Consider the following 27,132-nt stretch of genomic DNA (forward strand, 5'->3'; position numbering starts at 1 on the left):
CCCAACTTTGGACCCCTACCTAAGCTACTCTGCTCCAGACAAGTTTTTAAAATATTTTGAGTTAGTGGATCAATTTCAGGGTAAAATTTTCTTTTTGACCTGTTTGTTTTGTTTTCAAACATTCAAAGCGAGTTTATCAACCACACCTCTAACTCCTGTCTTTCTCTAATTGGGACCTGTTGATGCTTGCAGTTACAGTTTAAAGTTCTTGCAGCAGCGTCACTACCAACATGTATGTAAATGGGAAAAGCTTGTATCGGTTCCCTTGACTAATTACTTACTGGTAGGAAGTTCCTAACTCCTCTGCTAATTCCAGCACCTCTTACTGCTGCTGAAGTTCTGGTGGGTCTGTTAAAGATTTAAAGAGCTTCAGCAAGAGCAACAAGGCAGGTTATAAGTCAAAAACTTGGGGGTGGGGAAATACAAGTTACAGAATAACAAGCAAAAGTAACTCTCCAGAGAGGTGGGGGTTGGAAGTGTCTGTATCTCTACTGCAGAGGTATTCCTCTCATCTCTTTTGAGCATGCTTTAAAAAGTAGTTATTAGGTTGTGCCTGGACTTCTACCAGGCTCTTATGTTAGACATGGCCTTGAGAGATGGGGTTAAAACTAGAGGAACACCTTTGCTCCTTCAATTAGAGTCAGAGTTCCCGGATTCAGAGTAACAGCCGTGTTAGTCTGTATTTGCAAAAAGAAAAGGAGTACTGGTGGCACCTTAGAGACTAACCAATTTATTTGAGCATAAGCTTTCGTGAGCTACAGCTCACTTCATCAGATGCAACATCAGATGCAGAGTTCCCGGAGACCTCCTATTGGTCTTTCAGCAAAACCTGGCAAGATCAGCTCTCATTTTTCATCCTTCAGTTGGAATAAGTTGAAAAAAAAAATGTCAGGCTCTTTTACGCATCAGACCAATGCGTGTGTAGTGGTGGTGTGAAAAATCCTTTCCAGGTCACCTTTGTTGTGTTTCTACTTCCTTCTGGGCATGTATAACTGTTGCAGCACAAATGTTCCTTGAACCGTGCAGTCTTGCAGGTTAATTTCTGGTGAGGCTTAATTTCTGGTGTCTAGTCAGTATGATATAAACAATATTTCTGCATAGGCAGGAAAACATGTTAGGCTGCCATGATACTGGTGTCTAGCATGTGGGAGTAGCTGTTGTGTTCTGACTTGATCAGTCAACTTATCTAAACAGGATCTTTTTCCTCCTCCCTCACATCACCCCCCAAACTCTTTCCACAGTTCACATGCGGTCTCTACTTTTCATTGACGAAAACAAATTGATCATGAGACCTTGCTGCCCAGTCATCCCCGCTCCATGTCCACTCTTGGCACCCTGTAAATTGATTCCCACCTGAGTCCCCTTTTCAGGTTTGAAAAAACTAGTTGAAACAAGTCTTACATGCTGATATCCTATGTGTCTTTATATATATATATATAAAAATAAAAAAAAATTGGTTTTGGGGAATGGTGAAAGTGTACATGGCACAAATAAAATTCTGTTACTACACACTCAAACAATTTTATACATGCTTGGTGATCTTGTCTTTAACATCTCTTGAATCCACTTCATTTTTTTTAATTTTCCTTTTGAAAGGCCCTTCCTTCTTCAATGGTGATAGTAGCAGTCTACTGTCCAGTGATAGCAGCTCTCTTCATTGTTCTGAAAATGGTGAACTACCGTTTGCACAGGGCATTGGATGAGGGAGAAATTGTGGAGAGGAATGCCAAACAACATATGGACAGGGGTGCAAAAACTGAACAAGGCAATACTTCAACCAGGAGAACAGACAGCAATGGGCCCAGGTAAGAGAGCTGCATCTGCTTACATGGTCAAAGCTGTTTCTGCATGCACTACTTACTTGTAACAGTAGTCCTCATCAGGCTGATAACTGGTAAATCAAAGTAATGTGAAAAACCTGTGGGGATATTACCTATATCTGTAACTTTGGATGTTTCAGGGAGTCAAATGGCTTTTTAAAGTCAATCAGGAACAGCAGCTGCCTGAAATGTAGCTTATTTCATGTACTTTGTGAGTTTGAGGGTGGAGTTTAATATGTAACACCATACTCTCCACTTGCCCATCTGGAAGATCCACAAGTTCTGTGCCTCTCATAGTGGCCCTGTTCCCAGCTCCATGCAGGGAAATCTTTTTTGTGGGGAGCGTGTATTTAGGTTTGCTCTTAATTGAAGTTCAAACTAGTGATAGTGGTGCATCTCTTTAGAGATGGCATCACATTGTAGCTTTCTAGCTTAATAATAGTTCCAAAAAGCACCTTTTTCCAAATATAGGAAATCAGTTAAACACTCAACTCTACCGGTGGATTCTAGATGGCTATAAGTGTATCTAATCAAATGGGAATTTTGGCTAAGGTTCTGATTCTGCAAGTATCTTCTAATGATGATTATATTGATAATGATGTAATGGTCAGGTCATGACTGACAATATTTGGTGTTTGTCTGTTACGACTTACAAACATTGGCCAGCTAACCTTCACAACCTCCTTGACAGTTGGTAAGTATTATCCCCCTTCTACAGATATTTGGGATGGGTACATGGGGAGGGGAACTACTTGGTCAAGTAGTAATTGACTTGGCCTAGGCTAAAAATGGAGTCTGCATAAGAGGTGGAATTAAATATCTGGTATTCTTTGGTTTAGTATGCCAAACCAGGCCCCCCTACCCATATGCCCTTTGTTCAGAGGGACAAAATACAATCCAAAAAACGCTCGTAATACTACTTCTTTCTGAAGTTTGTAGCTGGTTTTTGCAGACTGGCACTTTCAGGTGCCTGCTGAATGCTGTTTCCTGAAAGTGAGCATGTAGAAAGAAGCCTGTCAGTCTGGCCGTATATTTGCTTCCAACAGCAGTTTCCAGCCTATTTCCATTCAGAAACTGGAACTTCGATCAAAAAGGGTTTTAAAATTCTGACTTGACTTCTTTGTGTGTTTCTATCTGTAGCTAATTAACTGCAGGGTCTGTCTTTTATGGGGTGCAGATGGATCTTCAAATCCTTTTCTTGAACACCCCTTGTAAATCTGAAACTAATTTAAAAAAAATTTCTGCCATAGCACACTTCAGCACAAATCACTATGAAACACATGCTTTTTTGAAAAAGCTTATATTCTTTGGAGATAATTGGTCAAGGAAGCTGCACACATGACGTTGCGTAGTCTGTGCATACAGTTACAAAGAGGCCATAGCAGATGGGTACTAACGAATAAACGCTTTGCACCTAGTGTGTTCAATTTCCAAGTCAGAAGGCCAATTTTTGAAAATGACAGATTGTCAATTCACTTTCATGGACCTAAACTGGTAACTTCCAGATCAGAAAATTGCTGACTTCTTAAATAAAGTTACTTTTTTGGTTTTTCCTTGGAAGTGGCTTTACTGTAATTTACTGTTCAGTCAGGCTACTAAGCTTTCAAGATCTTATTTACACTGCTTTTATACTTTAATTCATCGTTAAAGTCACTAGCTGAACTCAATGTTTCTAGCCAATTTAAATAAGATCGTGGTAGTTGACACTGAAATAACTGCTAATTTTTCCTGACCTTTTCAAGTTACGAATTCATATCTCATGACAGTCTCATTTCTTAATTTCGAACTTCTAGTCTCATTGTTACTACTTGTTCTGGACATACCTTTTGCATTAAGTTTTCTTCCCATCTTTGTATGATAACTTCATATCTGCTTCTGTGACTCTTGTTCTGAAACTGGCAACTTCTCTCTCTCTCTCAGAATTCACTTGCAGAAGTCAACAGATAAATCAGGAATGGACAAATTCCAGTATTTCATAGGGAAAACAAATGAACATATAATTCACCCAAGATTATAACTGGTTGTAAATTGAAGGTCTGAGTTTTGAGGAGTTGCAAAATCCTTTATGGATGCCATGATTTGAGTTTTGAAATCCATACTTCTTTCTGTGCCTGCAAAACTTATTTTTATATATTCCCAGCTTCAGTAATGCTTTGTCAGTCTTTTATATCCTGCTAGGCATGACTGCTATACAACTCTAGGTTTACTTGTATAAGGGAGCCCTAGTGGAGTGAACTAATTCTCATGCTAGCTTTTTTTAGCTCATTTAAAAGAAAGCTGTGCCAATTTTGCTCAACCCACCCATCTGAAAATTCACACTAAGAAGTAATGTGCCTGCTAATATTTTAAATGCATGCAACATTTCTGAGTATGCTACTCAATGGGGGAAAAATAGGAATATGTTTTGCAAGGCATTATTATATTAGCACAGTTGCGGCTGTAATGTATACTGTAATTAAACTGAAATGCTCCTTTTAACTTTATTTTACTCTTCATTTATTTTAAAACCATTTAAGGAATATCCACTGTTTTAGCTAAGACTTAAGTTAGTGAGCCAGAATTCAGTGTTTGCTTTCCTGGATCTGCCCAACCATTGTTGATCTTAGCAGGAATGCTTCAGTTTAAGGAACAGTTACTTGCTACTATATACTTTACACTGTTGAGCCGAACCAAAATGGGGTCCCATTTTCAAGTATTTCCTAAGTCGTTGGAGATGGAGCCTATTTATCCCATTCATAAACTTTTATTGCAGAAGGCTCTAGCTTTTGGTCTATGTAGGCTGGCTGAAAAATCTGTTAAACTGAATCTTATTTAAACTAAAATTATCCTGCTCGAAATCCTCTGGCCCTAATTCTTAGGCTCAGGTTCAGGAGGTGGCTGGGGACCATTCTAGTTCCCAGCATAAATTAGAATGTCTTCAGGGACTGCTTTGTATTGTCTCCAAGAGCCTTTGCACAAGTCCAAAATAGCCAGACTGCAGTGTGACCAAACCCTCCTAGCATGGCAGATGGTAAGTGAAGTAGAAAATGTACTTTGGTATCTATTTGTTCACATACCTTGAAGTTTAAAAAAACCACACCAAACCCAAATAGCCTGTATTAAATGAGGACCTGAAACATTGTGCCTTTTGGATTACTAGCAAATATGAGTAAAGGTAATGGGAATAGTGGTTTAAAAACATCGTATTGTCTTTTTACTTTTTCTTTAGTGACCCTGGTGGAGGGATTGAGATGTCTGAGTTCATACGAGAAGCCACTCCCCCAGTTGGCTGCAGTTCACGCAATTCTTATGCTGCTCTAGACCCAAACAACCAGGTAGGAATTAAAGCTAATCCAACTACTGCTATCTAATCATTACTGCAGTCTTTGTTGCTGTTCCCAGTAAGCTTGCGGTCCCCCTTTTTTCCATCGAAAGAAAAACTTAAACAGTCTGTTCTGTCACTCTGTTCTTTTTTTAGTTTCTTTGTAAAACACTTCTTCAGTGCCCTAGGACCAATAGTTGAAATGTCTTTTCTTTCCTACTACTCCATTAGCTCTACAACTTCATTTCTTTGGGAACTTCTTACCTAGGACTTCCATATTAAATTAACCTTTTTAGTTACCCAAATGGCAAATTTCATTTAAGTTGCTAAGAAAATTGAATGGAAGTTTCTTCCTAGGAAGTTTTTTCCATTACTACCTTGTGTGGCTATTTCGCATTGTGCTAATTAGCTTTTTTGAGAGACCTTACTCTTGACATATCAGGGTCAGTAGTCATAAATGTTGGTTAAAGGGAACAGAGCAAGATAAGCTGGTGGGAATGGAGAAACGCTAAATCTCCAAGAAGAACTGTGTCAGTGTCCCAGTTACTTTAATCCTCTGATACGTTTTTTGGAGGTTTGAGGGGAAGCAGGGTGGGGAGGGGTTATAATTTTGGGCCGCTGTAGCCAAAATGGCAAGGTTGTGTGAATTTTTCAGATTTTCAGTATGTTCACAGCAAAGAATTATTTCCTTCACTAAACATGGAAACTCACTTTTTAGAAGGTTGGTCATTCTGTCTTGTCCACCTATCTTGCAGAAAGTGGGTATCATGGCTTTCTGTTTTCCTCTCCCTTCCCCTCAGGGCAGGACTGTAAGAACTTGCTGCTAGCATTTCATCTTTTAAATAGAACAAGTATTTTGGGGTTGTGGGAGGAATATATTCTTATAATAACAAGAGGGCTCTTTAAACCAGTGTTGGTTTTATATATATACACATATACATCTATATCTATCTTCCCCCATAGGTGCAGACCAAGTTTGAAGGGAACTTAAGTTTGTGGCTTTATAAACACTCCTCTGTGATTTTGATGCACTGGTATGACTGGTAGTGTTTAAAGCACATGGAGAGGGCACAAGCTGCTTTTTGCTGCTTGTGACCCATTCTTGTGTGTTTTAATGCTAACTGCACAGTGTTCTTTGGCTCCATAATGGAGAAGGAGGATGGATTAAAGCTGCATCTGTGCTGGAAAAATTGGGACCTGCTATTCTCAAATCATGGAAGCTGTAATATTAACTGGGCATAGGGGCAGTAAACACCTGAGCCTTGTGTATGTCTTAAATGCATTGGAGGAATTAACTTTTTCTAGTGCTTATGTACCAATTCTGCTTGTTCAGCAAAGCACTTGAAGGCAGCAAGATTTACAGGAGAAAATAGCTGGATTGTGGCAGTATGACCTACTCCTTTCTTCATGAAGATGAAGTAAGGATGGTGCTTTACATAATCCCTTTGTTTTCAGCTGCCACTCCTTTTTGCTTTCTGCTCTATATTCTTTCCATCTCTTCTTCCATTTTCAAGTTTCAGCCTGTCAACCTTGATAGTTTCCTTTTCAAACCAGTAAATCATGAGCAGAATAGTGGAAATGCTTATAGCAAGTAAATTCCTGTGGCTTCTCTCTTTTTTTTAGTCTAATGTGTTAATGACTATTTTAGCTGAAAGTATACTACTATCACTATGTATTCGACCTCTTCCCTTCCGTAGTGCTGAGTGGAGCTCGACAAAAAATTTTCAGTGGATAGAAAGTTCACAAAAAAATACATTTTTTGGGACGCTGAAACTATTTGCAGATTTGAGTTGCTGAATTTAATGAATAGTTTCAGCTGAAATTTTTTTGGGAAATCTGTTCCATTTTTACACTTTCAAAGGAACAGTTTTGGAAGTTTGTTTCGAAATGAAATGTTGATTCTAAATAACATCTTGTTTCATTTGTCTTGAACCATCTTTGTTTTGGCTTTTTGTTTTTTTTAAAAAAAACCCAAACCCTAAAAACACTTCCAGTTCAAAATTAACTGAATATTTTTCTGGATTTTTTGTGTCAGTCACCAAACTGGAAAAAAACAGTTATTCATTCAGCTCTAGTGTTGAGTGAGGAAGCAGAATTTGTCTGCATGCTTGTATGGCTTTTTAATAGAACTAATGAGGTAAACTTCGACTCCACTGAATTGTTCAAAAAAGTGGATTATATACCTTCCTGCAGCTTTCATGTAAAGTGAAGACATAGTTCATAAAGAGAGCATTCTGAAATAAAATATTAGTTGTAATGCTTGAAGGTAAAGAAATATATCCAGCTTTCTTTAGAAATTAAGCAAGTCTTGCTTTTTTAACTGGTGGTTGGTTGCAAATGTGATGCAAAGACAAAAGCATTTTTTGGCTTTGCGCAGTAAAACTTGTATCTTGAATGTATTTGTTTTCTTAAGTTATGTACTTAATGGAGATAATTTGAAGCAAAATATGTGAAGAAAGCTAAAAGTTCTTAACATAATAAGAACACAAGCTCTAGCTATTAAACAGCTACTGCTCTGCAAGATTTATCAAACAAATTCAAATCTGTTACAGATTTTTCTTAGGGTAAGGTATTTTGGACTTTGGTTTCTCCTGTCACCCCTTTGCTGGAAATCAGCCATTTTAACTTTGTTCTTAAATCCTTTTCATAAAGGGAAAGGGTGTAATGTGGTGGAGAGTGGGATAACCACTTGAGCGAGTGGGGGCAACAGCAAAAAGAGAGCCTGCTAATTTGCAGGCTAAAATAACTTCACATGGTCAGAACACAGTAGGAGGTATTTGTTGCCGCTGGTCTGTTTTTGAAGGATTCTGTGGCAGTGGTGGATGAGGAAACTGGGAAGTGGCTTGGGAGTGTAGCAGCAAAACCAACCAAGAGGGTCAGCTCTGTGTTTTCAAAGGGTTTCATCACTTTAGGAGTACTGAAGCCCTTCATGCATAAAAATTGAATAGTTTATGAATCTGGGTTCTTAATTTTTCTCACAGCTGCATAAACGCATGCTATTGTTACTGAACCGTCCAGAGCACAAAGCTAGAATTAATGTGTATCCTCCATCTTTAAAAAAATAAAAAAAATTAAAAAAAATGCTTAAATTGTAATCTCTCTGGGACAGGGACTCTGTTCTGTTTTGTACAGCACCTGGCACAATGGGATCCTGGTCTGTGATTTGATTTCTTAGGCACTATAGTAATACTTTTCAGATTTATTATTAATTATATGCTGCAGAAGTAGTTGCCAGGAACAAAGCTGATTGAGTAAATGAGTTGTGTTCTGATACTGAATATGCTTTTGGGATTTCAGCATAACTTATTAAGATTTCATCTATACAATCAGTTATAGCCATGCAGCTTGTCAGAGAGATTTATGCTTTAATAGTGTAGTCATGATCACCAGTTGTCCAAAGCTGTCTTCTATAACTCGGACAATATAGACTCCCAGTATTGCATAGCTGGATCCTCATCACCAGTATGTCTCTGATTATTATTTTAAACAGGTTAAAGGAAATAGGGACAAATATTTCAATATCAATTTTTTTTTCTTGGACCATTATAGGCTTCATCTCTACAGGCATCTATAGCCTGGCGCTTGTCAGCCTGGCAACAATGTTGTGGTTTATTTCAATATTGGATAATTTAAAGGGAAGCTGTCAGGTTAAAGTCTGCATATTTAAAAAGACTGAAGTCTCTACTTCCAGTTGCTATAAAGAAAAGAATGTCACTTGGTAATAACTAAGGCCCTACTTGAATTGTGGGATGATTGTCAAGTAATTGCGGCTGAGTTGCAGACAAGAAATGGAAAATCATGGAAAAAGTAATAATGGACCTTTATTAATTGCGGTAATTTGAAAAAGCCAGAGAAGACCTATTTGTTTTAAAAAAAATTGCTGGAGCAATGTAAACACTCAAGTATTGTTATGAATATTTTTTTTTTGATAACCAGACATTTTGCTTGAACTCTTTTACTGTCATTAATGCCTGGGGTTGACATCAGGAGCCCCAGCCCCTATCAGCTCATATAAATGGGGTTCTACTGTATTAATGGAGAAAAAGTGTGTGTTGCAAACCTCAAAATATATGCAAAATTGTGGACTGTGCAAAGTAAGCTTAAAATTGCAATGGAAGCCTAATATTGTGGGATCCATAATATTGCAAATTAGGTAGAGCCTTAGTGTTAACTCTTTAATAGATATAATAAATGAGATGGCTTATCATTCACAGACAGTTGTGAAGACACAAAGGATTGTTAGGTGCCCAATTTATGGCACCTAAAATCTCCCTTACGTGTATAGGTAAATAATGTACACACATTGCCACGCTATGAAACAGCAGGTGCCGGGTAACTTGGAAAAGGCTTACTCTTCTTTTCCTCCTTTTTTTTTAATATGCCCTGTTTCCAGATTGGATCAGGATTATCTCGTCTTGGAACAACAGCAACCATCAAAGGTAAGATTCTGCCTATCCTTAATATTGCTTTGCAGGAGCATTTCAAGTCAGTGTCGATGTGATGTTTCCAAATCCTTTCCACCATCTTTATCTTTCAGCCTGCCATTGTTATAGGGGTGAGTGAGTACACTGCGTGCTGACTGGACAAATTCTTAATTCTTTGGGCGTTGTAATTACAAGTGCAGAGAAACTTTTTAAAACTTCACTGGGAAAGGAAAGCATAGAAATCCATGTTGTCTCACTTCCTGAAAGGTATCTATACTTATACATGTCCCAGAAAGGTGCTTACCTGACTTTTTTCTCCTCTCTCTCGCTCCCTATCCTTTCAAGTACTCATTTATTACTTCCCCTGCATCCATTGCAGCAGGTGGACCAATACTTTAACGTGATATTACTGGATGCTAAGGATCCAACAAATAAGGAGAGAAGAAGTATTGTCCAGAATAACTATTTTAAAATGCATTTTAGTGGAAAAGATTATTTGTAACAGGCAAAATGGAAGGTGGCCTCCTTAAATGTGCAACTTTTTAATTTAAATAAGGAAATAACTGGTTTTCTTCCCTGCCTTGCTAGTCAATCTATGTACATTTTTATCCTCTTCATGGTTCTGTTCACCCTTCCATAGTTTTTAGCCACTAGTGTGGCTGTATTTGTGCAAAATTCTGATAGAGAAGCTGTACACTGGTGTAAACTGGTTTCAGAGTAGCAGCCGTGTTAGTCTGTATTCGCAAAAAGAAAAGGAGTACTAGTGGCACCTTAGAGACTGACCAATTTATTTGTGTAAAAAAAAAAAAAAAAAAAAAAAAAAAGTGTAAACTGTCTTGTACCAGTGCAGATTAACATGGCTTCAAACTGGGGAAGCTGCAGCAGTGTAAGTCACAGTTTATTCCAGTGGCTAAAAACCCTAATGTAAACAAGGCTCAAGGAAAGTCATAGCATTTTGTTTCTGCTAGTCTTCATTAATCAGAATGTTGCTTTCAAAAATAGGCAACATTTCTTATTACAGGTTTATTTAAAAAAACAAACTGTTAAAAACAAATAACTTACTGTCTGCAAAATACAGTCAAGCTAGCATGATTAACCTAGCTTACTGCATTACCTGTCAAACTCCTCATATGCTCCGTCTTCTATTAGAGAATTGACATGATTGCTGTTTTGTGAAGTTGCATGTCAAGCTTATTTTAAGGGATATTGTAAATTTAAAGTCTAGTAAAAAAATTTTAAAAAGTCGCTTCAGCTATTCACCTCTGAGCAAAACTAAATTTTCATCAGGCTTGCATTTTCCTTTTTCTCTCTGTAAGAATATCCTTTCCCTTCCCACTTGCTATATTGAAGACCCACACAGTGAAAAGGAGAACCTGCTTATATACAAAGTAAAACTAACTGATAAAGTAGACACTTTTCTTCAATTCCTTTCTATTACAGTAATCTTATGTTACTTAATTATGGTAGTTAAAACATTTTCAAGCAAAGTGACTAAGCTGAGGTCTTAGTGCAAATTTTGAATCTTGTTATGTTTAGCGTCTTGTAAGATAAATATTTTTTTTAAAGTGTACCCTCAATAGATTTAAAAGTTAATATTTTGAGCACTAATATGCTTTTTACAATATACAGGAGATACTGACACTGCGAAGACTTCTGATGATATCAGTTTAAGTCTTGGCCGGAGTTGTAGTCTTTGTAAAGAAGGGAGTGAAGAACAAGGTGGGACTTCTGGTTTATTGTGCTTTAATCTGGCATTATGGTCCATGATTGCCATAAAACTTCTATATCGCTATGCACTTCACTGGGGCTATTCAGTCCGCCTAATGTCACTTTAATAAAAGTTAGTTTAGAACAACTCAAAACCTCATTGTTGGTCATACAAAAAAACTAACACTTCAGTTAAATGTCAGGGTCTGTTACATGAAGCTCATGTTGTGTCACTATTGATACTGCTGGACAGAATGTGGATAACTCATTTATTATTTAGCTGGAACCAAAAACATGGTGTCTTGGAGTTTCTTCTTTTCTTAATTACAGTAAGCCCTTGGGATATACAGTGTGCGTCCTCTGAAGTTCACCCTTTGGATGCATGCTCAATTTTTTGGCATCGTCCAAAAGGTATTGGATGTATGCTGTACATTCTGGCCCCTTGCCACTGAAAACCCTCTAAAAGGCATGACGCTGGTGTAGTTGGGTACAAATTACAAAAGGTTAGTAAGATTTTGGAGTGGGTTTTTGTATTTGAGGGCATATTTATAGCAAAATGCTTGCAGGATCAGAAACTGCATGTTGCAGCAGTATGTGTGAGGAGCTATTACTGTGATGCCTGAAAATGTGTGATCATGCATCCTTTCATTGCATGTTAACTTATATTCTATGGTTGTCAGTAGTTTTATTTTTAAACCTGTTTTCATGGGTTTATAACTCCATGAAAAAATCTTGTTAGATGTGAAGCTTAGTATAAATTTGCAGCCTAGAGAATTTTTTTTCATGACTTCTCTTCGTCATATTTCAGAGGAGTGCACCTAAGTAATGGCTAAGTATAAATTGCACCATCTTACCCAGTAGCTAGGTTCCTTGTGTATTCAGAGTCATGACTATTTGCCTCGCTGACAAGTAAGTTTCAGGCTTTCTACTCCAGCTTAGCAGTGCTAGCTAAGAGTCATCTGGATTCCGCTCCTTCTTGTGCATAGGCAGATCTATTATGTATTAAGTTCCAATCAGTTAGTTACACTTGTATGAACCCACTGTAAACAATGAGGGGTGGTAACTGTGTTGGCCTAACTTGGCCTCCAGGCCTTCTATATTGGTGGTAATGCACAAGAAGAAAAAGAGCTTCACTCTTGATGCTTTCTGCAAGGCAGGCAGAAGGCAAAATCTTTCTGTAAATATAATGTAAATAATTGTAATTTTAGTGCATGTGATACTACAGTTGTTGAGACACATGAAACCTCATGATACACTTTTTACATCACCATTTTCCAGAGTAGAGCTGCAGTTCAATTTTGAATAAGTAGTAACTACTTGTTTACCTAAATCTGGGAGTCAACACTGCAGTTTAGAAGAATTCTAATAACTTCCCCTTCAGGTGGAGTGTGATCCAGCTGTTCGCTGCCAGTGCATGCAGATTTGTTAATAGCATTTTATAGTCTATGGTAGCAAACTATTGCACTCGATGGGTTTTTCTGCATATCTTTTGGATCTACTTAAGTCACTTCAGTCATGGGGTCTTATTGCAGTGACTGTTCTGATCACTTTTTCTAATTTATGTAAGATTGTGAATGTAGTCACATTTACTGTATTTTCCTACAAAGGAGCAGATCTGATCCTTTTTTACAGAAAAAGGGACTTGATGCACATACTGTATCAAAGAACATTAAATATGTGACAAAGATCACTAATGAAGAGGAATCGCTTTTTTGACCTTCAATAATAAGGTGTGATGGGACATAATGTTTAATAATTCTGTTCTGTTGAAGTACTGAAGATGTATAAATCTCAGTACAAATGATGTACAACTGTGCTCTGTCTTGACACAGTCCTATCTTACTTCTTAGTGTTTGGTAATGTAGCCCATGTTTAACTCTCACACGAGTGCTGCAGCGATATTTGTATTTTTGCTGGCATTATCTACTAACTTACTGCTCAGCAAGTCTCCCAGAACCTGAAATGTTGCAGTCTAGCTAACTGGACCTGTAAAACTTATTTATTACTGTCATAGCAACTAACTAACTTTTTACTGAACTGTTTCTTTTGTAACCTGGTAGTAGAAAAGCAAAGCTGTATGTCTTGCTGACTTTAATATTTTCAAATGTACACTTACGCAGATTTGGCAGCTGATCAGAAGATTCTTCATCTGATCTCCAATGACTCCTTTGTCTCCATCCAGCCTTCATTATCCTCTGGACAGGATTTGCCAAGGGACAACAGTGATAAAGTGTGCCTCCCTAACAACCACCATGTGGATCAGTCTCTGTCTAGTGCATGTGACACTGAAGTGGCTTCTCTTGTACCTTTGCATTCCCACTCCTATAGAAAAGATCACAGACCACGAGGTGTGCCAAGGACCTCTAGCTCTGCTGTTGCTTTTCCAGATGCTTCTCTAAATGACTTCCCTCTCTATCAACAAAGACGAGGACTAGATCCAGTCAGTGAGTTAGAAGCTTCCAAACCCCATTGTGGATCCAAAGACTCCTTAGCTGAGAACTCTTGTATTTCAGGAGTCTTTCAGTTAGATGACATCCTGAAAAGTAGTAGCCCCCAACAGCTGGCCAAGAGTGGGAAGAGCAAATCTTTGAAAGCGGATAAAAGCGTGGACAGTCTGAGAAGCCTGAGTGGTAGGAGTAGTGGTTCAACAGAAAGCTATTGCAGTGGAATTGATCGTGACACGAACAGTACCATCAGTAGCTACAAAAGTGAGCAGACCAGTTCAACTCATGTAGAAAATGTGTTGTCAGAGCATGAGGAGTCTCCTAGAGAAGAGAGAGAGAACAGCAAGAAAAAGGACTGCTGTACTGACTCAGAGGATGACAGTAGCTCTGCTACGGATAAAAGGTCTAGTAGTGAAAGGACTGCTGTAGAAATGAGCACTAATAGTGGTGTTCAAGAAGCAAAGGATTCTAACACATCCGATGAGATACACAGTCAAAGGGGTCTTAGTGCCTCTGCTTCAGAAGAAGCCAATAAGAACCCACATGCCAATGAACTAACTACACAAACAGACAGGCCACCTGGAAAGGCTGCTGAAACAAGAGATGATCAGAGTGAGAAATTGGCTGCCTTAGTTGATTCAAGAACTTGTAAAGAAACAGGTGGTAAACAAAAGGAAGGAGATGTAAGACCTAAATCCTCTAACTTACTCCACCGGACAGCTTCTGTTCATAAATCGAGCAGGAGACGGACAGGAAAAAAACGGGCTAGTAGTTTTGACTCAAGCCGGCATAGGGAATACGTTTCCTTTCGAGGCGTGTCTGGAACCAAACCCCAAAGCACTGTGTTTTGTCATGATGAGGACTCCAGTGATCAGAGTGACTTGAGCAGGACCTCAAGCATGCAGTCAGCCCACCAGTTCAGCAGTGATAGCTCTTCCAGCACCACTTCCCATTCATGCCAGTCTCCTGAGGGCAAGTACAATGCTCTAAAGACCAAATACGTTAAAGAAAGAGGAGGCACAGACTTGAACACCCACAAAGCCCATTTAGGCTCTGAAGGAATTAGCAAAAAACGTTCAACACGTCGAACTTCTAGCACTAACAGTGTGAAGAGTCGTGCCAGAGTATTAAGTCTGGACAGTGGTACTGTAGCCTGTTTAAATAACCCAAATAGCTTAATGGCACCAGGTAACATAAAACAATTAACCACTTCAAAATCAGATTTGGAAGCCAAAGAGGGAGAGGTGCTAGATGAGCTATCTCTATTGGGAAGGGCTTCACATTTAGAGTCAGTCACTCGTTCTAGGAATAGCTTGCCAAGCCAAACTATGTTTCCCGAAGGGGAAGAGCAAGAATCAGCTGGTGGAGGTAAGTAAAAAAGCTACCAGAGGTAGCATTACCACATGTTGCTACTAAATTTGGTATCCATGATTACTTGCTCTTTGACTTAAACTATGCTTCAGTTCTTCATCCTGTTCTGGTTTTAGTTTTACTGGAGACACAAGAAAAGTTTCCCCATGGAAACTCTGTGTTTTAGAGGACACACAACTTTTGGGACTGTGTGTAAGGGCATGTAATGAAATATTATAGAATCCATTGTTAATATTCTTTGGGTTTTTTTACCAAAACTGTGTCTTTGGGTTATATCATTGTAACTGAGATTAGACCTGCTTCACGATTGCTCTCAAAACAAATTTAAAAAATCCTACGTTAAATTATAAAGCTTTTTTTAAGACTTTGTGGTACTTGAAATTGTAAGAATAACCCTTCTGTGCCTGTTAATTGGAATTGTCTAGCATGGTTTGGCACTAAACTTTAAAAAAAAAAAAAAAAAAAAAAAAAAAAAATCTGCCCTTGTGTCTTGAATTGCTTTTTCTCATGACAGTTTAGTTACTTCACAAATTCTTTATAGGAGTTTGATTTTTTTGCATTAGCATTGTTACCAAGGTGTTTGAGCAAAGTCATTTTCATCAGGATTAGTTTTTTTTTTCTCATTATTATGAGCCAACCCAGTCCTTCCAGTGACAATGAGGGGAATGTAGCTTCCTCTTGCTGTTTAAAATTGCTTGGATTACTGATGGAACCTGAGATGTAAACTTGACTTATCGGTTGCAGACAAAGTGAACATAGGGATGTACCATTCTGTTTTTTTTCATAATGAGGATTTCATCAGTATCAATCAATCATCTCTGTTTCAGCTTCTGAGCTTTCATGAGTCATTTTGTCAAACTGGCTATCTTAAACCAGAAGGTTGACTTTTGTCACTTGATTGTGGAAATTGAATGGACCAGAAATAAGGATTTTCAGGACCTCTGTATAGTTACTGGTTATTTCAGTCTGACTTCTAGTTTCCTTTAAATTTGGATTTCATCTCTGATATCTGGATCCTGTTAATGAAAGTCATGAAAACTATAAAACTTCAAGTGTGTAGGTAGATGCAGCCTGTATAAACAGTTGTAATTAAGTTGTAAGAAATTGTAATTAAATTACCTTTATTAGAGCAAGTATTAAGTTTGCTTAAATCATAAAAGGTAGCGAATATTTCATCTTGTTAGGTGGAATTTGTTTAAAGTCCATCTGGAAGACTAAACACAACTCATACTATCCCTTTACTGCCTTTAGTTTAGAAGCAAGCTTTATAACTTAAAGTACGTTTAGTTTCTGAAAAATTATTGTGAAACTGGCATTAGGGTCTGTGATTCTTGATCAAATTTCATTTGGTTTGTAATATATGTATGGTCCTGTTTAGTTGCCTTTAGTGTGAAATCTGCAAGTCAAATTGGGTTCTTTCTAGCTTGTCTATCATTAGTATGCTACGATTTAGTCATGAGTATTTTTATTAAAACTCATGGAGACATCACGGACAATAAACGGAAATTCAAGGCCCCATGACCTGTCCATGACTTGTACTATAAATACCCCTGACTAAATCTTATCTGGGGAGCCTCCAGAGGGGGATCTGCTACTTGGGGGTGTGCCTGGGGGGTCTGCTGCTCTATGAGGAATGGGGCTCAGCAACAGTTGCTCCGGCTGCTGCTGGGAGTGCTGCCGGGGGCCGCTGAGCTGTGGCTGCTCCCGCCGTCCCCGGGACCACTGCTCAAGCGGTCTCCAGGGTCGGCTTCAGAAGTCATGGAGCTTGTGGAAAGTCAGGGAATCCATGACTTTCCACGACCTCTGTGACAGACGCCGAGCTCTAGTCATTAGTAATGAGTTCTGGAACTTAACAAATCACCTAATGAAGCAATCTGAGTCAGGAAAGAATCCAGCTTGTTCTTTCACAAATAGTTCAAGATTAACATGGTTATAACATAGTAAAAACACCCTTGTCACTAAAGTAGTAAGCAGTTTTGATTTTAATACCTACTGGGAACAGATCTGATTAATAAAAGGGCCTATGTATGTATTCACTGTTCTGACCATAACTGCACTCTTCTTAGTTTAAGTTCACTTTGGTTTTTATTAGTACAGTCAAACTACTTTAGTGTAAGTGTTCTTGTTTGAATGGTTTCTGATGTGCAAACAAGGATGGATACAATACACTGTCTCTAAAGATGACTGATCTTAATTTTCGTGTGAACACTAATCACCTTTAGTTTGTGGAAGAGGTGGTACATTGATAGTAGAAATATGCTGCCATCTTACAGGCCCTTTATGAAGACAATGCATACCAAACCAAGAGGCATTGACTCCTTGGTACTTAACTGCGGTGAGCTGTACAGTATAAGATTTTGTTTAACATGGGAAGTCCTTCCATTTGCTGTTCCTGCCAAAATGCCTGTTTTCTGGCATAGATCCGTAATGCTCTGAATAGGCTGCTTGGATGAACAAGAAGAATATTTGGGAGAAAGTGATAAAATTTGTACAGTATGTGCTCTAGTTATGGAGAGCTACCTAGTACACCTGAACTCAGTTCAGGGCTGGTGGGTTAGGAGGACGTCAGGAGATGAGTGTGAAGGGCATATCTTAGTGGGCTAAAACATTCTTGTCTCAAGCTGTTAGAAGGCAATGCTAGGCTTCTGTGCCTTGCTATACGTCTCAGGTTTTTATTTCTCCATTGATTTCATAAGCTGGGACAAGCTTCCATGTCCAGCCACCTAATAAGCATCTACTGCTTTCTCCTTGACTTCCATCGTTCTCTTTTTTGTGTGTTTTCCTCCACTCCGTATCACTCACAGTAACTGCATCTCAAGGAATATTTTAATGGATTCTTACTGCCAGATCATGTTGTCTGACCCTCTATAACGCAGCCCAAGGAACCTCATCCAATAATTTCTGCATCAAGCCCTTAAGTTGTTTGAACTATAGCATTTCTTTTAGAATGACATTCAGTCTTTATTCAAAGACTTCAAGTGATGGAGGATCCACCACTTCCCTAGATGGGTTGTTCCAATGGCTAATTACTTTAACTGTTTAAAATTTACACCTTTATTTCTAGTCTGAATTTGTCTAGATTCAGCTTTCAACCTTTGGCTCTGGTTATGTCTCTTTTTTCATACTAGATTAAAGAACTGTTTTAGCAGAAGTCTCTTCCCCATGTAGGTACTTGTAGACTGATAGTCTCCTCTTAACTTTTCTTTCTAAGTAGACTGATCTTCTTGACAGGTTTCAGAGTGGTAGCTGGGTTAGTCTGTATCAGCAAAAATAACGAGGAGTCCTTGTGGCACCTTAGAGACTAACAAATTTATTTGCGCATAAGTTTTTTGAGTCACTCATTATAAGGTATGTATTTTAGTCCTCAGATTGTTCTTGTAGCTCTTTTCTGAATCCTTGCAGATTTCCGCAGATTCTTTTTTAAGTGTGGACTCCAGAATTGGCCATACCATTTCAGTAATGGTCTCACTAGTAACCATATACAACACTTCCTGTTTACCCTCTTAGTTCTGGCATTGTACTGGAAGCTGATATTCAGTTGGTTATCTACTGTGACCCCAAAGTCCTTTTTGGAGTTACTGCTTTCCAGGACAGTCTACCATCTTGTAAGTGTGACATACGTTCTTTTTGTTCCTAGGTGTGTGAGCTTGATTTGGCTGTATTAAAAACCCATTTTATGAAGTGGTCCAGTTTTGTCTGTATAACTGACGTGTCCCATCATAATTGGACACTCTTCCACTTTAAGTGATCTGTAGGTTTTGCTAGACATGATTTTATAATTCTTCTAGGTCACTGATAGTTACTGAATAGCATTGGGCTGAGAACAGATACTTGTGGGACCCCAACAGAAACACTTTATTGGTTGAGGATTCCCCATTTACGGTTACTTTTTGTGATCTTTCATCAATTTGCTCTTAATTTACTGTGGGCAACATTGACTTTGTATAATACTAATTTTTTTTATCAGAAAGTCATGAGGGACTAATTCTAATGCCTTACAGAAATCTAATTATATTAACACAGATACTTTCGCAATCAGATTTGTGATGTCCTAAAAAAATCCAGATTTGTTTTAGCTCTGTTTTCCATAAAAACATTAATTATGCTACCATCTTCTAATTCTTTACTGATTTACATCCCATATCAGTCTTTACATGATTTTGTCCAAGTTCATTTTTAGGGTACTTGGCTTGTAGTTACCAAGATCATCCTGTTAACTCTCTCTAATATTACCTTTTTTCAGTCTTCTAGTACTTCCCCAGTGTTCCAAAAATTTTTAAAAATCAACATTAATAGATGAGAGAGTTCAAACAGCTCCTCAGCCACTTCTTTTAATAATCTTGGGTGTGAGTTGTCAGTCTTGCAGATTTAAAAATGTTTAATAGTGCTGTTTAACATCTTCCCTAGTTACTGATGGAATAAAGTATTTCATTAGCACTGTGAGGTATGAATACATCATCCTGCTTTTTTGAATACAGAACAGAAATATTTAATTCTTCTGCTTCATCACTAATAACTTCAACATCCATGTCTCACGTCAAACCTATTCAATTGCTAGGATTTTGTTTGTTCCTGACATATTTAAAGAATTCCTTCTTACTATGCTTAATCCTACTGACCACTGAATTTTTTAGTGGTAACCTTCAGCTTCCCTTGTCAATTGTCTACAGTGTCTCTGTTGCTTCACTTGCTGTGTATTGATTTTTTTTTTTTAAATTGATGCCTTCATTTCCCCTTGGATTTTAATGAATGAAGCCTTCTTTCATTTTTTTGAATGTAATAGAGCATGTTTAAACAATTCAAAGTTATTTACAATCTTATGTTTAAATATGTCCTCCCATTTGGTTTTGCTCATGTATTTTCAGCTTTGGAAACATGCATTTTTTTAAAGCACCAAATATATATTTCTATTTGACATAGCAAATGAAATTAGTTTGATCTCTTGAACCTAGGCAGCCATCAATTTAATTTGGTAGTTTAATCTTTCCATCATAATATGGTCTAGTATAGAATTGCAATCCGCTTGAAGTAATTTTGTTTTTTAAAAAGCTTTCATGTATAAATCTTAGGAACTCCAATGTTTTACACGTCATAACATGAGACCTCTAGTGTATGTCCGTTAGATTGAAATAGGGTGGATTGATCTTAAGCAGCTACTTAAATTCACCAATGTTAATCTTGATTTAAATCAGCAGGAAGGAAACCTTGATTTGAATAATTTAAAAAGTAATCTTGCTTTGCATTTGGGCTTTTTAGTTACCTTCCTAAAGGCTTAATTCTCAGTGGTTGGTATCAACGTTTGCAAACAAATTTAGCCTTTACACGACATTTGTACTGCTTCTTTCTAGAATGGAAGGTACGCTGTATCTATATACATTTGTTTAAGCAGTTGTCTTAACATACACTTCAGATGCTTGATTTTTTTACATTTGGGTTAGAAAATGGTGACTGACACATTTCTTGACTTGATTAGTTTTTACTTTTGATTTATGTCCAGTTACATTTGTCTGGAAAAACTCAATTAAAAATACACAGCAATAGCATTTTAAAAAGTTGCTTTAGTGAAGTTTTCATTAGTGAAATAAAACTACCTTAAATATGCTGGATACATAAGAAAAATTTAGCAAAACATGTTTTGCATTTAAAACTGATTTATTAAACAAAGGAAATATTAAATAGTTAGTGAATTGATGGATTGCTTCTGATCACTATAGGCCAGATTTCAAAGGTAGACAGGTGTCAAGAGCAGGAGAGGGCAAACTACGGGCCATGGGCCGCATCCGGCCCATGAGCCACTTGAATCGAGCCCTCAAGCTCCAGCTGGGGAGTGGGGTCTGTGGCTTGCCCTGCTCCAGAAACTCCAGCCAGGGAGCAGGGTCAAGGACCGCAACGTGCGGCTCTCAGAAGCAGCGGCATGTCCCCTCTCCGGCTCCTACACATAGGGGCGGGCAGGGGGCTCTGCTCCGCATGTTGCCCTGCTCCAAGTGCTGCCGCACAGCTCCCATTGGAGTTGCAGAGGCGGTGCCTGTGGACGGGGCAGTGCGCAGTAGGGTTGTCTGGCTACTCCTCCGCATAGGAGCCAGAGGAGGACATGCTGCTGCTTCTGGGACCTGTACCCCTGAGCCACCCCCCCACGCACCAACCCCCTGCCCCACCCCTGACACCCCTCCCACCCTCTCAACCCCTCGGTCCCAGCCTGGAGTACCCTCCTGTATCGCAAACTGTTCGTCCCCAGCACCACCCCAGAGCCTGCACCCCCAGCTGGAGCCCTGATCCCCCTCCTGGCCTCTGAACCCCTCGGTTCCAGCCCAGAGCACCCTCCTACACCCCAAACCCCTCATTCCCAGAGCCCATACTCCCAGCCCTCACGCCACCCCTCCTGCCCCAGCCTGGAGCCCCCTCCCACACTCTGAACTCCTCATTTTTGACCCCACCCTGGAGTCACCGCCCCCACCCCCCCCCCGGGCACCCCAACCCTATTTTGTGAGCATTCATGGCCTGCCATACAATTTCCATACCCAGATGTACAAAGTTTGCCCACTCCTGGCCTAGAGGGATTTTCAAAAGCACTTTGAAATCAATGGGAGCTGAGCGCATAATCAAAGTGCTTTTGAAAATCCCTCTAGGAATCTGTCCACCTTTGAAAATCTGGCCCACAGTGACCAGAAACAATCCAAAGTGTTTTTGGAAATCTGTCTAGGTACCTATCTCCATCTAAATACCTCTGACAATCTGGCTTCTTTTTTTCAACTTTATTAGATTTAGATCTCATCCCTTTCCAAATGGTTTTTAGTCATAGATTTGACAGGGAAAAGAAGCTTTCCTGCTTTCATTCCATATTGGTTTCTCAATTTTGAATGAAATAGTTCAAGTGAAGAAAATATGCTCTCTGCTTCTGCTAACTAAAATGAAACCAAAAATAAGGCAAAAAAACCTTTGTGCACAACAGAAACTGTAAGTACTTGCATCTGGAAAAAGAAAATACAGTACCAGCGTTTGCTAAATTGTAAAGACTGAACACACTATCGATAATGTAGTACATAAAATTGTATTAATGCTTGAGTTGACATCACAAACATATCCCCCCCCCCAATTCTTTGTATAACTATAAAAAGCAGATCCATGGGCTTATCAAAATTTGAGGACTCATGGACTCATTACATCATGTTTTTATCTATTTAAATTTTAATAGATTATAACAACCTATATCAAGGCCTAAACTTCTTATAATTGCAAATTTAATTTTAAAGAGTTCTATTTTTAGAGAGAAAAATGTGTGTAGTTTAAGAAATCCTTTTTAACTCTAATTTTATCCTCCCTGGATTGAAATCCCCCATGATAATGCAGGGTATTTCTCCTACACAATACAGAGGGTGTTTAAGGAGCTGCTCATCCTATTTCCTTGTCTAATTTATTGGTCTATAGTAAATCGGCACCATTACCCTGTTTTTGTGAGCTGCAACTAGAATCCCATCTCTAATATGGGCAACCCAAGTCTCAGTGCCTTTTCAGGCTGAATGTGTCAAATCTACATGCCTGTTTTGCTGTCTGTAATCATTAGGCAACATTCCCCTCCTAAGCCAATAACACAATTCATGATTCCCAATGTTCCTCTGTAGTGTAACTGATAATTTAAGATAGTGGCACTGTGTCACTTCGGCCATACCTCACCTCTAGTGTCTTGTCCACAGATGTAACAGTCTACTGCTACCAAGTTTTTTTTTATTTTATTCAATGTGGAGGTTAATACAGTTCCACATGATGAATTTTTTGGGTTCTTCATTGGAAATGACATACATAAAGCTGTTTAAAAGACTGTTCTGCTTGCTAAGTCAAGCCTTCTGAAGTTAAGAAATGCCAGAATTTGGTTACCTGTGCAACCTTAATTTGGCCTCCTTGTGTATATTCAGTAGGATAGTCTCTAATTGCCTAGTAACATAACTATTTGTTCTACAGAACTCCTGCCTCATTCACTGCACAGGATGGACTGTGAATTAGGCAGAGTTACAAGAATAGATAAGAGGCAATGTTCAAGGCATTGCTTTAGGACCCAGAAAAGCTGTTTCGTTCTTTGTTCTGCCAAACATACTTGCCTGATGTCACATAGGAAAACTATCATAATGCATATGCACATGGCAGCTGAATTAATGTTGCAATGGAAGCCTTAGTTCTTGAGCTTCTTAACTTATGAGTGTCTAACTTCTCAGCCTTAATGTTCTTTTAACACAGTTTTGGGGGGCAGAGGGGCTTGGTATATAATAAAAGTAAAAATCTGGTGTGCAGCAATGCCTTGAAACTACTTTAACTTGGTAGAGCTCGCTTATCGCTTAGACCTAGCTGCAGTAAGAGGCAACAAATGAAGTGGAGTAGTTCAGAAACTTCCAATCTCATAAGTAGCCATTTAACACTTCATGGTATTAATGGTAGGAGCAGGTACATGGCAGAAGTGGGAATATGACTACAGAGTAAGCAAGTTTAGTATTGAGGGGGTTTGTCATTAGCCTAAATTATCTTTTTTTCCTCCTGCTCTGTGAGGGAACTTTTGCTTTCACTGGTGCTATTTCTAGCCCAAAAACCAAAATGGCAATGTCTGTGAATGCTAGCCACTGGGCTCAGAATAAATATTTCCCACATATACCACTATATGCAAGAGCAAAAGCTTAACACAGTTGGAAAGCACAGTAGTGTACCTTGTGTGGAAACTCCCTCTGCTACCAGTAAGTCAGCAGTTAACACCTGCTTTCTGGTCCTCTCTGTGCTCCTCTGGCAAAGGTGGACAATCTGAGCCTTTTCACTGGAAGGCTTATGTTCCAGGATAATCCTGCTCCTTACAGGTGCTTTGTATGTCCCTAGAGAAACTATTGTTGTGCAAGACCTATTGTACTGAATCTTAGCCTTTTGATCTTCTCCTGAAGCTACCTAGCATTGTGTTCAATCTTGGGTGCCCAATGAGCAGTGAATCTGTGACACCTTGATCTGATTCAGGGGTGGTCAAAATACGGCCCGTGGGCTGGGTCCGGCCCATCTAACATTTCTGTCCGGCCTCCTCTGCCCCCTTCTGCACCCCAATCCCCTGCCCCAGCCTGGAGCCCCCTTCTGCATCAAATTCCCTCCCAGAGCCCAAACTCCTCACCCTCTCATGCACCCCAACACACTGCACCAGCTTGGAGCTCCCTCCTGCACCCAAACTTCCTCCCAGACTCCACACCCCCTCCATTAATATAGTAGAAATGTGTGGCCCGTGCTGACTTGCCAAAATTCATAGCGTGGCCCCCCTGCAAAAATTATTGCCCACCCCATATGCGATTGTACTTTATTGCTACAGATCCTGAGTGGGGTCCGCCGATCAGCCTTTGGGCAGGTGACAGCTTTATAGGCTTTTGTTGGAGCAGTCATAGAAGGAATTGAGGCATGTGTAACTAGCACAAACTTGCCTGACTCAAAGTAGTGGCTGTTGACAGTGAGGAGTACACCCTAGTTGCTTACCACAGGTGTTGGGTATTATTTACTGCTAAGAGTTTTCCTGTTACCCCAGGGAAAACTTCCCCTTAGAATACCAATTACAGAATACTAGGTATTTTACCTAGTTTTCCACAGGGCTGAATGATGGAAGGTACAGAGTGCTTGATTTCCCTCCCCCCCCCCCCAAAAAAAAAAACCTCCCCCCAAAACAAAAAAAAACTATTGTATTGTGGGATACTTAAAAATGGTTTAAAAAAAAAGTGCAGCCAAATGTTTTATTTTCCACCTGCACTGGGGAAAAAATTGTCTAGGACTGAATCATCTTGGCTTGACCTGAAATAAAGACAGTCTCAAGTGTCACGAAAAAATCAACAGACAATTATTTTGAAATATCTGAAATGGTGGATAATGGAAGCACAGTATTTGAATGTCTTGTATTGGCAACACTCGTGCAACTGTTTGATTGAAATACCTTTTTGCCTGACATAGATAGGTTCCAAGTATACTTTTCTATAAGAGAACCATCACAAGCAGTAGGACACTTCTCACATTTGTTAGCTGTTTGCTGGATTCATTGCTGACTTCAGCATTTACATATATTTAGCATTTGTTGTATGCCAGTCTGGATCCTACTTGATCAAATCTGATTTCCAGTTAAACTAGCAATTTATTTCTTGAATGTACTTCATAGACATGTTTGAATTTATTGTTCCACAGGTAGCAATGAGTAACTTCTGATCTTCAAAGAAGGTAATATACGCTATTCTCTGTGCACCGCAGTGGAAACTTCATACACTACTGCTAGAGGGACCTATAGGACATAACTCTCGGCTGTACAGAATGTAACTAAAATTTGGATACCTAAAACATGGTTTTGTATTAAATGTGACTTGGAACAAGCATGAGAATAGTGGTGTATATGAACTTAATACAAAACACCTTCAATACCACCAAGAAAATAGCAGCGTGTTCTGCAAATTCTCAATATCTTTCCTTAGGATTTATCCCACCTAGAAAGTCAAGTGTACAAAAAACTTCATAAAAGCCATCTAAATTATGAAAGTTAGACTTTCATCATAAATACTTCAGGCTTCTGGTTTTGATGCCCACATTACCTCTTGAAGTTCTATGGCTTGTGTTTATGCAGGAAATCAGACTAGATTAGGATAATGGTCTCTAGCTGTAAAAACCTAGGTATATTACAATTAAGTGGACCATGTAGGAATGCAGAAACTTCATGTTTTTAATGTTCTCCCAGATAATGTCATAAGCTCTGAGAAATAAAATAAGGTAAAACAACTGAGAAGGTTCAGAGTTAAGTCTTTGGGCATTAATGCAAAAACATATCCATTTGACTTCAAGGCGGCCTAGAAAAATATTAGTTCAGTATTCAAAGCAGATGGTTTCATGCCCATAGTTGTTGACTAGTAAATAGTATTCTTACCTCACAAACTCAGTGATTCAAGTTGACATGGTGGGAAGTATTCATTCGTCCGCCTCTCAATGCCGCTCTTGATGCAATCAGTCAAAACATTGGAATCTTAGACCATACTTTTCTATAGCTGCTGCTCTTTTTTGACTAGCAAAACAGTTGAGTGCTGGATTCTTACATTATGGTGTCATCATCTGCCCCATTTCCCTACCAAAGTTTGCTACCTTGTGGGGAAGGGAATGGGGATGACCCTTCTCTTTCTCTGTCCCCCCTCCACCATCTCTTGGCAACTTCCTTGCAGAGATCAGTCTTGGGCATAACTTTCTGTGGATGCTTGGTAGATATATTACATCCACCAAAACTTGTGTATTTTCTTCCCTTCCTCTGGCAGAAAGCTAATCTCTGCAAAGAAATCAAGGGTGCAGATTCTCACCTGGTATAAATTTCCATAGCTCCATTGTGAAGGTATGGCAATGATCTACACGAACTGATGATCTGCCCACAGGTATTGGATCTCCTAGATGTGTAAGCTTTCCAGTTTGTTACCTTTCAGTACCACTATCCTGAAATGTCTTATGTTCTCATTCTCTTGAGCTGTCTTTGCACCTCTATGCTGGACAAGAGATCCTTAAGCCATTTTCTGATTCGCTCTCTGAAACACACTTTTTACATATTAGAAACTAAAATGCCTTTTCTGTTTAACAGCTACTTGGTCTTGGAAAAAATTTTGAAGGAGAAAGTAGTTAAGGACATTGAGGTCAATGGTAATTGGGACAAAATACAACATGGTTTTACAAAAGGTAGATAGTGCCAAACCAACCTGATCACCTTCTTTGAGAAGGTAACAGATTTTTTAGACAAAGGAAATGCAGTGGATCTAATTTACCTTGATTCAGTAAGGCATTTGATACGGTTCCACATGGGGAATTATTAGCTAAATTGGAAAAGATGGGGATCAGTATGAAGATTGAAAGGTGGATAAGGAACTGGTTAAAGGGGAGACTACAACGAGTCATACTGAAAGGTGAACTGTCAGGCTGGAAGGAGGTTATTAGTGGAGTTCCTCAGGGATCGGTTTTGGGATCAATCTTATTTAATCTTTTTATTACTGACCTTGGCACAAAAAGTGGGAATGTGCTAATAAAGTTTGCAGATGACACAAAGCTGGGAG

General features: G+C 39.0%; 1 protein-coding gene across 15 annotated transcripts in view; it reads left to right on the forward strand.

Annotated features, from left to right (window-relative positions):
* Positions 1-27,132, forward strand: part of PCNX1 (pecanex 1) — a 129,681-nt gene that overhangs the window by 10,941 nt on the left and 91,608 nt on the right. For 7 of the 15 annotated variants that reach the window (XM_043548034.1, XM_043548036.1, XM_037900313.2 and 4 more), the window contains exons 2-7: positions 1,597-1,805; positions 5,029-5,134; positions 9,515-9,560; positions 9,659-9,676; positions 11,175-11,264; positions 13,373-15,064. In XM_043548034.1, the coding sequence (XP_043403969.1) occupies positions 1,597-1,805; positions 5,029-5,134; positions 9,515-9,560; positions 9,659-9,676; positions 11,175-11,264; positions 13,373-15,064 (2,161 nt within the window). Of the gene's footprint in view, positions 1-1,596; positions 1,806-5,028; positions 5,135-9,514; positions 9,813-11,174; positions 11,265-13,372; positions 15,065-27,132 lie in introns of those variants that run through there. The other 8 variants (XM_043548035.1, XM_043548037.1, XM_043548041.1 and 5 more) reach the window with 4 other exon arrangements.

Source organism: Chelonia mydas, chromosome 6 (genome assembly GCF_015237465.2).
Source record: "Chelonia mydas isolate rCheMyd1 chromosome 6, rCheMyd1.pri.v2, whole genome shotgun sequence".
Classification (NCBI taxonomy): domain Eukaryota; kingdom Metazoa; phylum Chordata; order Testudines; family Cheloniidae; genus Chelonia; species Chelonia mydas.